At 40.0% G+C, this 16394-nt stretch overlaps 1 protein-coding gene and 1 pseudogene across 1 annotated transcript; one reads left to right on the forward strand and one right to left on the reverse strand.

Annotated features, from left to right (window-relative positions):
• Positions 1-1999: 1999 nt before the first annotated feature.
• On the forward strand, positions 2000-3382 carry LOC134949830 (paraneoplastic antigen Ma2 homolog). The gene has a single exon (XM_063938546.1). It carries the CDS (start codon positions 2000-2002, stop codon positions 3380-3382), a length of 1383 nt encoding a protein of 460 aa, XP_063794616.1.
• A 12281-nt stretch (positions 3383-15663) lies between these two features.
• Positions 15664-15782, reverse strand: LOC134951989 (5S ribosomal RNA; annotated as a pseudogene).
• Between the last annotated feature and the right edge of the window lie 612 nt (positions 15783-16394).

Consider the following 16394-nt stretch of genomic DNA (forward strand, 5'->3'; position numbering starts at 1 on the left):
CACTGGTGGCAGATTTACGAAAACAACTTCATCAACATCATCATCCTCGGTAGCATCAGATTGTACAAAAATAACCCCCTTATCCTGTTCCACTTCTACAGTAGCATCCTCAATTTCTGCTATGTCATCATCATCATCATCATCATCATCATCATCATCATCACCATCTTTACTTGTACTGCTCAACCCCACATTTGCATATTGTGCAGAAATGGTGGAAGGAAGAGATGGAGGCTTCTCTACAAGTATAGTGTGAGAAAGGTCAAACTCACACATACTGTAGCTAATATGGACACCCCTAGACTCTCTGCAGGGATTTGTGAACACACAGTTTGTTCTTTAGGCTTAGTGTAACCCTCTGGTTAAATAATAAAATACATATAGTAGTGTAATTAATATATAGTATATATATGGTACATATGTACAATTGAAATGGCTGGAAGAAATAGATGTTTATATAGAATGTTTAATATGTGGGACTGTGATGTGATATTAGCAAGGAAGGAGACCCGGATTGGGGAGAAAGACTCGCGGGGGAGAATATGCTGGAAGCCCCGCGTGAATAGGAGGAAAACGCCGCGAGCTGGAAGGAAGCAGGGGGGCGGACAGCGGTTGGAGGGGGATAACGGAAGAAATAAGCTGGACGGACGAGAGAGGAGCGGAGAGAGGAGAGATAGCACCGGAGGAGATCGGGACACGGAGGGACCGGAATCGGGAAAAGGGGAGCGGTGCCAGCTGTGGAGAGTACAGAGGTAGAGGCCGGTGTTATCTGCCAGGAATGCCGAGGCTGATATCGGAGCAGATAGTTGTGAGGACTGCGACTGAAAGCCGCTACGGCTGGGAGACACAGCCGCCACACTGAAACCCGTACCTGATATATAGCCATCGCCACGGATCGCTGCATGAACACTGCATATAAGGAGAAGTGCGACAGAGGTGAGCTGAGCCGACCACGGTAACCCGATTACGGGACGGCAGGAGAGGAATAGATTCTGAAAATCTATAACTATAGAGGAGGAGTCGGGGGAGTGATTATACACTAGAGGAGGAGGAATTGTTACCACTGAATCACCTCCCACTTCATTTGCAGCTACTCTCCTATTTGTATACTCCTCTATGTCATATTGAAAGAACACAGGCTCCCTCTAGTGGTGACTCCGTGTAAAACACTAAGTAAAGTATAGAGACATTTATAAGAGGATAACTAACAATAAATATATCCTCTATTGTTAATACCTAACCTAAAAAGGAGAGTCTAATAGAGTCGGAAAGGATTTAAATTATATTGAGATTGCAAAATCTTTGGAGAAAGTCAAGCGTAATTAATAAAGGAATATCTTCAGAAACCAGAGAGTAAAGAAAGACTAACCACTCAGACAGATAGTACAGCCACTCATACAGAGAGTAAAGCAAGAATAACCACTCATACAGAGAGTAAGGAAAAGATAACCAGTCGAAGTTGTAAGTAACTTCACATTAACAGACATACTCATTCACTTTAAGGGCCCCAACGAGCTCATAATTGACATAATTGACTTCTGAGTACCCGGGTCACTCTATGGTTTATTTATTATTAGGATAAAGTATTAACTATGTTCTATCCACTTAGAATTGTTTAAATCCAATATTATTCAATAATATACTCATAGTTATTGTTAAGGAGAAAATTGAGGTTGATTGAAATTATAACATTAAATATTACATACTTACCATCCATATTGATCCTGGTAATTGATGAAAGAGGAATGGACACCTAGAAGAAGAGAAACAGGTAACAGAGAATAAATTATTTATAATTTATACCATATATCATATAGGTATCACATCGGCTTACCCAAGCAAGCCCATATACCTCATATAAATATTGTAAGAACGCTTGGGTGGAGGCACGCATATAGTAACTCTTTATTAATAATACTCCAAACTTGGGTTACATAAATGGAGGCACTGCTGAGATGCCAGTAAACATCAGTAATACTAATTAAAATAATCAACATAAATGGAGGGACTAACTGGAGAAGAAGTAGGTAACTGGTGTCAGAGGAAAGGAGTGAATCCCAGAAAGTGTATTGGAATTGGGGGAGATTTATCGGATACTTCGGATGAAACAGTATTAAGGAAAGTGAGTAACCTGTATGGTATTATAAGACCCAATGTAATAGACAAATTGGATGATGAAGTCGGAAAAAAAATTGCTGTCCTAGTTGAAACAGAAAAAGAATTAGACGTGAATTTGATCCCATTAATGATAATGGCCGATGAAGAAACAGGACGAAGATGGTCTATTATTGGTCCCAGTGTTCGGGAAGATGATATCACTAGTGCACCCATCTCGGCGATGATCTTGCCGGAGGGTGTGGATGGAGGAGAAGCTAGTGGCAATGGACACACTCCTATTAATGTGAATGGTGGACAGTTCGAGACCATGGTAGACAGGGTGGTTTCACAACTTGAGAGATGGCATTACGAAGGTAGTTATCGACGATTAAGGATATTCTCTGGTATAGTACCTGTACCTACGGGGGAAGAACCTTATGAATCTTGGAAGGAGGCCGCTGTCCAACAAGCTGAGGAATGGCAGTGTCCAGATAAAATAAAACGACAAAGAGTAGTAGAGAGTCTACGTGGACCGGCTATGGGGATAATACAAGCTGCTAGGAGAAGTAATCCGAATGCCACATTGGAGACTTACTTTGAAGCATTGGATTATGCGTATGGCACTTTGGAAGATGTAGGGGACCTTCTATCAAGACTGCATCACACATTTCAGGAACCCAATGAGAAATTGAGCTCATATATCATACGAATAGACAAGCTATTGTATAAGATTGTTGAAAAAAAAGGAATCACCCGAGAAGAGGTGGACCAAAGTCGTATGAAACAGGTGCTAAGAGGAGCCTTGACAAATGATCCTGTAGCCCAAAAGTTGAGGTGTTCTGATAAAACCCAAACACCCCCTGGGTTCAATGAGATACTAAAAGAAATAAAACAAGAGGAAGTGCTTATTGAAATGAGGGAGAAGACGGTAAAGAAAGTAAAGGTGGCACAAACGGTGACTGAGATTTCTCCATTAGAGGAAAGGCTATTAAAATTAATAGAAGAACAGAACAAAAGGATAGAACAATTTATATCTACCCAAAACACCAACTATCCACCCCAGAATACTCTCTCTAATGAATCAACCCGGGGTGGGGGAAGAAGAGGCAGTTTTAATAGCAGAGGTTGTTTTAAGTGTGGAAGGATTGGCCATCGAGCCTTTGAGTGTAACCTAAATCGGAACTCAACACGTATGTTTGCTAATACCTCTCATAACACCGACAACGAAGAACAAGATCGGGGAAACGGACAAGGGAGACCCGTGAACCCCCCACAGGTCTCCTAGAAGTTAGTCGTTGCGCGATGGGGAACACTTGGTGGAATGGAGTCCTGCCGGAGGGGTTATTGGGACCGGCTCCGATATTGGCAGCAAAAATAAACGGACACCATTGTAAAGTACTAGTCGATAGTGGTTCCCAAGTGTCAATTATATTCGAAGACTGGTACAAGACACACCTCGCTGAGGTACCGCTACAACCGTTGTCTGGATTGGTGATATGGGGTTTGAGCGTAGAAAAATATCCATATTTAGGATATATAGTGGCCAATTTAGAGATTTATCAAGAGAGAGAGGAAGAGACTATACAATTACCTCTAATAGCACTAGTTTGTCCAGAAGTCCCAAAGAGTAGGGGTGAACCCCATATGATTATAGGAACAAATACCCGGATTTACTCTCTCCTTATGGAATGGTTAGAGAAAGAGGAGAAAAGAACCGAAGTAATGTCTTGTTTAACTGAAGGTATATCTGGAGATGGGCATAAGGAGGACAGTAGCCCGTTTGAAGTCTGTTTCCTAGGAAGTGAGCTTGAGCATGCCGAAAAGACACGACTAATCTCAGAATTGGAGTCCCGAGGGCCGGTTTTCTCCACGGGAGAGTGGGATTTAGGAAGAGCCAAAGGAATGGAACATTGTATCCGACTTACGGATAATACCCCATTTCGAGAACGGTCTCGGAGAATAGCCCCGGCTGACTTTGAAGAGGTGAGGAAACATCTGAAGGGTTTATTGGAGAACCAAGTAATAATGGAATCAAAAAGTCCCTACGCATCCCCAATTGTAATAGCACGGAAAAAGAATGGAAATATCCGAATGTGCATAGATTATCGAACCCTGAACCACCGGACAGTGGCCGATCAGTATACTGTGCCCAAAATAGATGAGGCTTTAGATTGCCTACAAGGGAGTATGTTGTTTTCGGTGTTAGACTTGAGGAATGGGTATTATCAAATACCAATGCGGCCTGAAGACAGGGAGAAAACAGCCTTTATTTGTCCGCTGGGATTCTTCGAGTTCCTACAAATGCCCCAAGGGGTAAAAGGAGCACCAGCCACTTTCCAACGGGCCATGGAAAAGATAATCGGTGATATGAATTACCGGGAAGTGATAGTCTATTTAGATGATATTATAGTATTTGGGGCTACGATCGAAGAACATAACCATCGACTTCTCAAAGTTCTAGATAGACTGATGGAAGGAGGCCTGAAATTGTCAGTTGATAAGTGTCACTTATGTCAATCAAAGGTTAAATATCTAGGACATATCGTTAGTAAATATGGAGTATCAACTGACCCAGAAAAAATCCAAGCGGTAATGAACTGGCCGCGACCCACCAAACTGAAGGAGTTAAGATCATTCCTGGGATTCTGCGGATACTACCGCCGATTTGTACCGAACTACTCTGCACAGGCAAAACCATTGACTGATCTGACTAAGGGATACCCCAATACAAGCAAAAAACAAACCTCGAAGCTCACCATGAAGGGAAAATTTCACCAGCCAAATGAACTATTTGGTGAACGATGGACTGAGGAATGTGAAACGGCATTCGTAATGTTAAAAAATAGTCTGACACATGCACCTGTTCTCGCGTATGCTGACCCCAGTCTACCATATATCCTACATATAGACGCATCTACTAGTGGACTGGGGGGAGTACTATATCAACAGCATACTGAAGGACTACGGCCAATATCATTTGCTAGTAGAGGTGTATCTGAAAGTGAGAGGAGATATCCCACACATAAATTAGAGTTCCTCGCCTTAAAGTGGTGTGTGGTGGAAAAATTCCACGATTATTTGTATGGGGTTAAATTTGAAATACACACCGACAATAACCCCTTAACTTATGTACAGACTACAGCAAAATTAGATGCAACAGGACACCGTTGGTTAGCGGCGTTAACACTCTATGATTTCTCTTTGAAATACCGACCTGGAGCAAGCAATGTGGATGCTGATTTGCTTTCAAGAATCCCTGGACAATTGGTGGGAGAAACTGAAAATGAAGAGTGGATTGAAATACCCGTTGGAGAGGTACAAGGAGTATGCCACAGTATACAAACAACTAGTATGGTAGTAAGGAAAGCCATAAGCAACCTGGGAGCGACAGCTGAGGTCTTGCCATTATCCTATTGCTGGATTAGTCAGATGGAATTGGAAGATCTACCAAGGGTAAATCGATATCAACTTAGACAAGAACAATTACAGGATCCTTGTATAAGATGGGTGATGCCAGGAACTTTAAACAAGAAAGCTGATAAGATGACAAATGAGTGGGCAGTGGAAATACAGCTGTTGAAGAGACAAACAAAAAATTTAATTATGAAAAAAGGTATACTATACAGACGCACCCAGCTACCAAATGGTAGAACCAGGTACCAACTTGTATTACCCCGAAAACACCGTATGAGGAGTATGAAAGCTTTACATGATCAACATGGACACCTGGGATTCGAGAAGACTTTAAAGCTTATAACCGATAGGTTTTATTGGCCAAATATATCTAAAGAAGTGGATCAGTACTGTAAGAGTTGTGGCAAGTGCATAGTGAGGAAAACCTTACCAAATCAAGTAGCCCCTTTAGTAAATATCAAAAGCAGTGGTCCATTGGATTTAATCTGCATGGACTTTCTAACTCTAGAAGTAGATCAAGGAAAAAAATGTAATATTCTAGTAGTAACAGACCATTTCACAAGATACGCCCAAGCTTACATAACACCAAATCAGAAGGCTTCTACTGTAGCAAACACCCTTTGGAGTAAATTTTTTATTCATTATGGACTTCCCCATAGACTACATTCGGACCAAGGCAGAGATTTCGAAAGTAAGCTGATTAAGGAACTTTGTGTAATGTGTGGAATTAAAAAATCTAGAACTACGCCATATCACCCCCAAGGGGATCCACAACCTGAACGCTTCAATAGAACACTGCTCAATATGTTGGGAACCCTGAGTCCACTGGACAAGCATCATTGGAGGCGTTATATTGACCAGTTGATACATGCGTATAATTGCACACAGAATGAGTCTACAGGATACTCTCCTTACTACCTAATGTTTGGGAGAGAGGCGAAACTCCCGATAGATGTAAGTCTAGGGGTATCGTCAGGTGAAAGTTCTTATAAATCACATGTGAAATATGTCAAAAAATTGAGAGAAGAATTGACTACAGCTTACCAATTAGCTGAACAGGCCGCCCGCCAGAGTGGGGAAAAAAACAAAGTCTATTATGATAGGAAGGTGAGAGACCAAAATTTGGCTCCGGGAGACAGAGTATTACTGAGACAATTAGGAATGCCAAAAAGATTCAAAATTGCTAACAGATGGAAGGAAGAGCCCTATATAGTAATAGAAAAATTTGAAGATCTTCCGGTATACCGAGTACAGTTAGAAAATGGGAAAGGAGCTATATTAACTCATCATAGACAAAATCTGCTTCACATAGGTAAAGAAGTCCGACTAGGAAATGAAGAGGAAGTGAAGGAGGATACAGACACTTCGACAAAAAGACAAATGGACAAAAGACCAAAGAAGAATGGAGAATTGGATGATAATGTAAATAGTGAGGAAACAGAGGAAGGTCAGGGTTGTTACTACCAGGAACCTAATGAAACAATAGAAGAGGAGAATGAACCCGAGAATAATAGTGATAGTCGGAATAATGGCTATTTATCCCATCTGGGGTCAGAAATAAAATTTCATGATTCTTCAGGAGAAGACGGGAAGTTATTAGAGGAAGAAAGAGATTATATACCGAGAGAGTTGGAAGATTATCAGTCTTCTAGTGACGATAGAGGGGAAAGGGATGATATAGGTAGGCCCAAAAGACATAGACAACCCCCTCTCATGATTACTTATGACCAGTTGGGGACTCCAGAGATTATCCCCAGAATAATCACTCCTTATAATATTGAGTCTTATTGGCCTTATTTTGATAACATATCAGAAAATATATGTTGGTGATCCAGTATTTAAAGTTAAAGAGAATCACCAGGGGGAGAGTGTAACCCTCTGGTTAAATAATAAAATACATATAGTAGTGTAATTAATATATAGTATATATATGGTACATATGTACAATTGAAATGGCTGGAAGAAATAGATGTTTATATAGAATGTTTAATATGTGGGACTGTGATGTGATATTAGCAAGGAAGGAGACCCGGATTGGGGAGAAAGACTCGCGGGGGAGAATATGCTGGAAGCCCCGCGTGAATAGGAGGAAAACGCCGCGAGCTGGAAGGAAGCAGGGGGGCGGACAGCGGTTGGAGGGGGATAACGGAAGAAATAAGCTGGACGGACGAGAGAGGAGCGGAGAGAGGAGAGATAGCACCGGAGGAGATCGGGACACGGAGGGACCGGAATCGGGAAAAGGGGAGCGGTGCCAGCTGTGGAGAGTACAGAGGTAGAGGCCGGTGTTATCTGCCAGGAATGCCGAGGCTGATATCGGAGCAGATAGTTGTGAGGACTGCGACTGAAAGCCGCTACGGCTGGGAGACACAGCCGCCACACTGAAACCCGTACCTGATATATAGCCATCGCCACGGATCGCTGCATGAACACTGCATATAAGGAGAAGTGCGACAGAGGTGAGCTGAGCCGACCACGGTAACCCGATTACGGGACGGCAGGAGAGGAATAGATTCTGAAAATCTATAACTATAGAGGAGGAGTCGGGGGAGTGATTATACACTAGAGGAGGAGGAATTGTTACCACTGAATCACCTCCCACTTCATTTGCAGCTACTCTCCTATTTGTATACTCCTCTATGTCATATTGAAAGAACACAGGCTCCCTCTAGTGGTGACTCCGTGTAAAACACTAAGTAAAGTATAGAGACATTTATAAGAGGATAACTAACAATAAATATATCCTCTATTGTTAATACCTAACCTAAAAAGGAGAGTCTAATAGAGTCGGAAAGGATTTAAATTATATTGAGATTGCAAAATCTTTGGAGAAAGTCAAGCGTAATTAATAAAGGAATATCTTCAGAAACCAGAGAGTAAAGAAAGACTAACCACTCAGACAGATAGTACAGCCACTCATACAGAGAGTAAAGCAAGAATAACCACTCATACAGAGAGTAAGGAAAAGATAACCAGTCGAAGTTGTAAGTAACTTCACATTAACAGACATACTCATTCACTTTAAGGGCCCCAACGAGCTCATAATTGACATAATTGACTTCTGAGTACCCGGGTCACTCTATGGTTTATTTATTATTAGGATAAAGTATTAACTATGTTCTATCCACTTAGAATTGTTTAAATCCAATATTATTCAATAATATACTCATAGTTATTGTTAAGGAGAAAATTGAGGTTGATTGAAATTATAACATTAAATATTACATACTTACCATCCATATTGATCCTGGTAATTGATGAAAGAGGAATGGACACCTAGAAGAAGAGAAACAGGTAACAGAGAATAAATTATTTATAATTTATACCATATATCATATAGGTATCACATCGGCTTACCCAAGCAAGCCCATATACCTCATATAAATATTGTAAGAACGCTTGGGTGGAGGCACGCATATAGTAACTCTTTATTAATAATACTCCAAACTTGGGTTACATTAGTGTTCTTTTTCTGGGCATTGATTTGTTGGGTATAATGTAACACCTCTACTCCTTCTTCTATCAGTGTTAAAGCTATTTTAATTTTAGATACCTTTTCCTAAACCTTTTGCCTCCTGGACCACCTTTACAAGATGTTGTAGTTCTATCATGAATGGCAGAAGCCATGACATTAGTACTTGGTTGCTACTCCTGCTCTTCTATTAACTTATGGTGATCCATATTGACTCAATACTTATATTTAGAAATGCAGTGGTGCGGCAACTACTGAACTTTATTGGACACACAAGTTGTACAAAACCCCCCCAGTTTTTTTGGCTTTTCACAAATGTCAACTGCAGATTCACAGTGCATATATATATGAATGCAGTGTATCATGGCACAGTGCACACTAATGTTTTTTTGTCACTGCCCAAAGTGCAACATTAACCTATTATTGGTGCACACTGGTACATGCCACCATTACTATAATATTCTTTTTTGTACAACTTGTGTGTTCAATAAAGCTCAAAGACAGATGTAACAATGCTCATCTTGCTGTAACACAGCTTGCTGCATGGCATGCTGTGCGGCGAATAGTCACAGTCCTGCACGCCATGCAGCATCATGGTAAAATGAGCATAGCTACATCTGTACTGAGCTTTATTGAACACACAAGTTGTACCAAAAAATATTTTAGTAATGGGGGCATGTACCAGTGTGCACAAATAATAGGTCAATGCTGCACTGTGGTCAGTGACATAAATATCAGTGTGTACAAGGGTTAATGCTGCCCCTGTATGTATTATGACCTCCGGGCTGTGCACCAGGGTTCTGTAGTTAAGATACAGCACCTGTGTGACACACTTACCAAAATGCAAGTAATAATAGATGCTGTTTATTCTTGAACTATTAAAAATAAAAAAATGTTTTGCTACTGTATCTGCCACATGATCCATCTAGCTTGGCCAGTAATATTAACAAGAGATAAATGGGTGCCTGTCAAATAGTGTTCCGACTCTCCCCAGTAATAATAACTATGGTCATGTGGGTGCCCGTCAAACATTGTCCTGAGTCTCCTGACTCTCATGTGGGTGCCTGTTAACAATGCCCTGACTCTCCCCTCTGGTGGCCCTCTGTGAAATGGTGCTGAATCACAATGGGAGGGATTTATATCAATTACAAAACCCACGAGATCCAACACTGGGATGATGACATTTTGCCTTGATTTGAAATCCGAGCCTGACAGAAAAACCTGAGCCAGGGCTCAGATTCCCTGGCATCCCAGAAGTTCAGGTGAGCTCAGTTCTCTGAGAATCAAGTGTGCTCATTTCTAATTTTAGTTGTGTTAAGCTTCTGTGACAACACATGCCTTTTTGGTGTACAATATCTCAAAGTCCATCCATACAGTGCTTTTGTGTACAGCAAAAAACAGTAACTCGTACTCTGTCTACTCAGGGCTACTTACTTCAATAAGAAAATGATAGCATGATGGAAATATATTGTTTAATATCACAAATTAGTCATTTTAGCTATATTATTTGACTCATGATATCACAGCCATAGACACATACATACAAAGGTCAAGAAAATGAGCCACTGTATATTTCTGTGGCAATGCTGTTTTGCTGTCTGTCCACCCTTAAAGAGCAATGTTTTATCTTTATTTACTTGCTGCATCTGTCATTTTCAAATACAATATTTTCCCCTTTTTCAAAACCAAGACATCTATTTTTCCAGGTAGTGTACACGTGATGAGTGGAGGGATATATATAAGATGAGTGGATTTGTTTATCTGAATGGTATTTATATTCTGATGACTTGGGTATTAGAGAAAAGCTTTCTTTGAAGACTATATTTACAGACACTGCTACAGGAAAAAGAAATCAGCTCTTTTCTATTCTTATCATAACATAGCACCTGCTAACATGTGCCATTTTTAGCTAACTGCTATGAAACTGTGCCTATGAAAGAGTCTCTTCCTATTGCAGGGATCATCGGGCTTGGTTTAGAAAGCATGGTATTTTTTCTTATATGAAAATGTGAATTGATTATTTGTCAAACTGTCTCCCATATGAAAGCAAATACACATCTCAAACTGACATTACAGTTCTGAAGTGTTAAAGAAAACCGGAGAACTAAGCATCTAATTTTTGTATCTCTAAGGGCAGCATGGAGTGAGTCTTCAATAATCCATAGCTAATCAAGAGAATTTACAGCAATGTTCGAGGGAAAACAGGAAATCCTTGAAATGTGCTGGGAGTGAGAAAATAAGCAGCGTTTAAAAAGAAGTATGAAATAAGTTTACAATGGATATTTCACAACTGCCAGTAGGTTTTTTTGTGTAAAAAATTAAACCTGACACTGCTTAAATGCAATGTACTATATTTACTCATCTATAGTGATACTCCAGTATCATGCACTCCTTGCAATAGAACTTATCAATAGAAATGGAATGAATCAATTCAGCTCATTTTGAAATTTTGCAGTTTCTGAGTTTAACATTTATCAAATTAACTAATGTTTATTTCTTCATAGACAAAACATCTGCCAGATACTCAGAACATAAATAGTACATGGATATCAAGAAAGCCACTCAGCAAGCATTCACAACTATGACATCCCTAGAGCCTTATAAAGCCTATTGGGTACTTTTTCTTCCAGCATTGTTCTAGGAGGAATGTCTGTGAATGTTCTGTGACTATAAATAGCCTAGACCAGGCCTGGCCAACCTGTGGCTCTCCAGCTGTTGTAAAACTACAAGTCCCATCATGCCTTGCCACAGTTTTGCTATTAGGGAATGCTAAAACTGTTGCAGGGCATGCTGGGATGTGTAGTTTCACTACATCTGGAGAGCCACAGGTTGGCCAGGCCTGGCCTAGACTATTGAACACTCATGTGCACAGTGCAGTTGCCACAAGCTGTCTAAGTAGCATTGTAGCATTTTGTGCCATTTATTTCCACATTTGTTTACATGCAAAGCAGTGGTTATACCCTTTCAACAAAATACTGATTGTTGCAAAACACAATTGCTCCCAGAAGACCAATGGGAAACTGAGGTGTTTCAAGCAAGTACGCTTTCATTCAAGCCTAAAAGGCAGAGCCAGTGGAATGGCTTCTTATACAGGGTGCCATCAAGAGTTCTGGAACAATAGTTCAACTTCAATGAGATAGCAATTCAAATGAGCAGAATATTTACAGCAAAGTGAGGGTTCAGATTGTCCAACATAAAGAGGGCTATTGAAGGTGCAACCTCCCCCTGACTAACGCATCTCACCAAGTTTTTATACTTTAGACATCCCAAAACCTGGGATATCGATACCATCCCATTTGTAGTGTGTTCTATTTCTCAAGCCAATTGTAGTTAATCAGTAGATGACTTCATCAAGCCGCCGTTACCTGATAAAATGCATCTGGTGTGAGAATGAGGCTTGAGACACAACAAAAATGAGATTAAGGCTTGGGGTTTGGTTCCGAGGTGTATGCTATGCCTATATGTGCACAGATGTCTAGTGTTTTTTGTTCTGTATTTGCATGGGAGTCACACAGCGCATGCATCCCGATGCTCACCGCAAGGGATGCAGTGAGAATTTGGCTATTTCTGGGTGGTAACAGAGTGGGCATGTTGCTGGTTTGTTGTGGGCAGTGGGTGTGACTTTTTCTGCAGTTGCAGTGATTTCAGCAACCATGTTCAGATGGCCATTCTTTGCAATCAGAGGGTTGCTATAATGTCCAATGGTATTACAGATGTGCAACCCAATGTTAGAAATCTGTAGTAATTCCAATGGCAGCAGCATTTCCATCAATTTGCAGTTGCACTGCATAAAAAAATACAGCGAAATTGCATCCAACTCCGGCTCTTTGTGTGGTATGTGGAATCATGAAAGAAATGTGCAATGGAGTGTGCATAGGACTAACAGCTGAGACCATACAGGCTTATTGATATTGTATGCTCAAATTAATTTTAGGATAGTACATATTTTTAATCCCATTAAAATGGCCTGACCAACCTGTGGCTCTCCAGTTGCTGTGAACCTACACATTCCAGCATGCCTTGCCTACAGTTTTAGTATTCCCTAATAGAAAAACTGTGGTAGGTCATGCTGGGACTTTTAGTTTCAAAACAGCTGGAGAGGCACAAGTTGGCCAGCCTTGTTTTAGATTAATTGTCCGAGTATTCAATAATGAAATAACTTTCACTATTTAATGTATAACTGCCGACTTGGGGCCTAATTCAGACCTGATCATAGCAGCAACTTTGTTAGCAGTTGGGCAAAACCATGTGCACTGCATGGAAGGGGGTGGGGGCGGCAGATATAACATGCACAGAGAGAGTTAGATTTGGGTGAGGTGTGTTCAAACTGATATCTAAATTGCAGTGTAAAGGCAAAGCAGCCAGTATTTACCCTCCTCTGAAACAATATAACCCACCCAAATCTAACTCTCTCTGCACATGTTATATCTGCCCCCCCCCCCCCCCCCAACCCTGCATTACACCTGGTTTGACCATCTGCTAACAAAGTGGCTGCTACGATCAGGTCTTAATTAGGCCCATTGTCTCCTCTGCTGCCATGGTCACCTACATCTGATAGGTCCCTTTCTAATATGAACTTTTTCTTTGTCAAACATTTATATGAAAACCTTTACTTCTTTACCACCTGTTAACCCCTTCACACACTGATGGCTATGGCCTTATTGTGTTGTTAAGTGTTATCAAGTGCTTTTTTAACTTTACGTTCATTTAACGTGAGCTATTTCTATCTTTTCCTCCAAGTGTTAACTGAAGTAATACTTAAAAACATAATTCTGTCCATCACTCATACTCCATGATGACCATTTGTTGCTTTTATTACTACATGTGTATAATATATATATATATATATATATATATATATATATATATATATTTATAATAGAAAGTATTGCACCACTAGTGAGTAAATCAAGCCTGCTATTATCTGGCAATTATAAACAATAATAATTCATACAAATATATATATATATATTGGAAAGACCCAGTGTAAATTTAAAGAGAGGATGGCTGCTCACCGCCATTCTATTAGGCTGGCCATTGCAAGTGGCACCAGTGAACAGCCTGTGGCACGCCACTTTGCAGAGAAGGGACACGGGCTGCCAAATTTTAAATATAGGATGATTGACCATATTCCACAATCAAAACGGGGTGGAGACCGAAGTTTACAATTACTGAGGTGTGAGACACGTTGGATACATCAACTAGATGTTATCAGCCCCAAAGGTCTGAATGAACATCTATCTTTTTCATGCTTTGGCTGACGAATTACAAGTATTTTTCAGGTGGCTAGGACATGTCATTAATTCTACCTGGTTATGCTTTTTTCTATATATTATTAAAGCATAGTGGTGCCAATCTCTGATTTTTATCATAGGGATGGCACGGGCGATTGATTAAATTATTCATAGCTCCGTGAGACTGCTGTCATAGGCAGTGCGGGTATCATCTACGATTTTAATAATATGGTAGATACTAGTCTGCTAGAATTAAGTAATTTATCTTGAAGTTGGGTTCACACTCATCGAGTTGATTGGCATACATAGCGAATATATTATGACCATCTGGGTGTAACAATGAACTTTAGTAATATGTATGAGATATGTTGTTACTTTTGACAGTTCCTATTCGATTGGTTGTTATGGTGACGGGTATACACTGACGCCGCACACTAATTGCGTGATGACGTCAATCTAAATGGCTGCCCAGGGCGGAAATCCCGCCAGCAGCCGCGATATGAGCACCGGTGGTTACTATTTAAGGTATGTGTTTTTCTACTTTGTTTGTAATCCTGATGACAATGTACTAACATTGAAACGTTGATTTACTATCAAACCGACTACATTGATTTATTTGAGGGAGTGCCGCACCCTGGTCTACATATGTAAGTGTGAGGATTCAGTTTACACTTGTGAGGGCACCCGCAGCAGTTTTCCATGGTTAATGGAGTGCCGAACACAATTGTTGTTTGTTGTTTATATATATATATATATATATAGAGCACTCCACAATCTATTTAGGTGTCAGCTACTCCCCAAGTGCACAGGGGTGGTAAATACCTGCAAACAAATTTTATTGTTTTTTTTTAAAGGGGGGGTTCCCTCCCTTAAACTAGATAACACATTACAGAGACACACAGTTGCTAGTTGCTGTTTTGTCCCAGATGATGATGGAGATGCTGTCTGCCCAGTTCCTGCATGATTTTACAGAGAGAGAGAGAGTGATATGGAGGGACGAATTTATATGAGAAAGATATGGTAATTGTATCGCTGGCCTGTAACTGTATGTATTAAATGCTTACTGTATAAATTGTAACCATGTAACTATATGTATACTGTACATTGTGATATATTGAATACATATCCTTTTAATAACAAATATATACATCAATGAGCTTTGGAACTCAGATAATGTGTGGGTGTATTGTTTTTCTCTTATGGGATGCAGTGTTTTGTGATGTATAGGGCACATTCATGGCACATGGTAATAAGAGGTGCAGGCATTTACAATATATATTAGAGCGGGCATTTTAAATATTTGTTAGAAAGAAATTTGGAATTTACAATATATAAAAATATATATAATCTGTATATATAATATACATAAAATATAATTATATTTAAGTGAATAAAAATAATGGTGATATGATATTTCATATTCTTATGATGTTTTGTACTCACATTTGGTTCTTACAGTACCTGATATTCCCAGGTGGTCCCCTCCCCTGGTACTGATCAGGCCCAACACTGCTTAGCTTCCAAGATCGGATGTATTTGGGCGTTCCCAGTGGGGTTTGACTGTAGACATTACCTTTCAGTACATACTATTCATTTTTTATTATTTATTATTCATTATGAGTGAAATAGTGAATTATTATACATATATAAGTGAAAAAGAAGAAAAAAGAATAAAAGAGAAGAGAAGAAAAAAGGGGGCTTTCATGTGAGTGGCATCTTTAAAGGAAGGGCGCAATTTTGTAACTTTCATTAAAGCCCGTAGGATGCAGTGTCTGTAGTTGAAAAATCCAGAACATCTCTCTGCGTGACAATTTATTCGCCAGGTCACCTCCTCTTTCTATTAATTTCACAAGTTCAATAGCTTTGAAGGTAAGTGCATCGGAATCTGAGTTATGTTCTGTGATAAAGTGTTTGGACACTGCATGAATCTCTACTTTGTTTTTGATGTTACGAATATGTTCTTGTATCCTTAATTTCAATACCCTCTTTGTTTTGCCGACGTACTGTTTTCCACATTTATGTGGAGGGAGTATATTCTTCAATATTGGGTCCATGAGCAGAATTCCCTAATGGGTCCTGAGTGAGTTTCGTATGGAATTTTCGTGGTGGTTGTATGTGGTAATGAAGGCCACGGAATCCTTATTAGCTTCTTTCTTTTTATATTCTAGAAGTTTTTCTTT

The sequence above is a fragment of the Pseudophryne corroboree genome, chromosome 8 (genome assembly GCF_028390025.1).
Source record: "Pseudophryne corroboree isolate aPseCor3 chromosome 8, aPseCor3.hap2, whole genome shotgun sequence".
In the NCBI taxonomy this organism is placed as follows: domain Eukaryota; kingdom Metazoa; phylum Chordata; class Amphibia; order Anura; family Myobatrachidae; genus Pseudophryne; species Pseudophryne corroboree.

Bases quoted from the DNA above. Each gene is read 5' to 3' on its own strand.
- LOC134949830 (XM_063938546.1), top strand. From the start codon at position 2,000: ATGGAGGGACTAACTGGAGAAGAAGTAGGTAACTGGTGTCAGAGGAAA.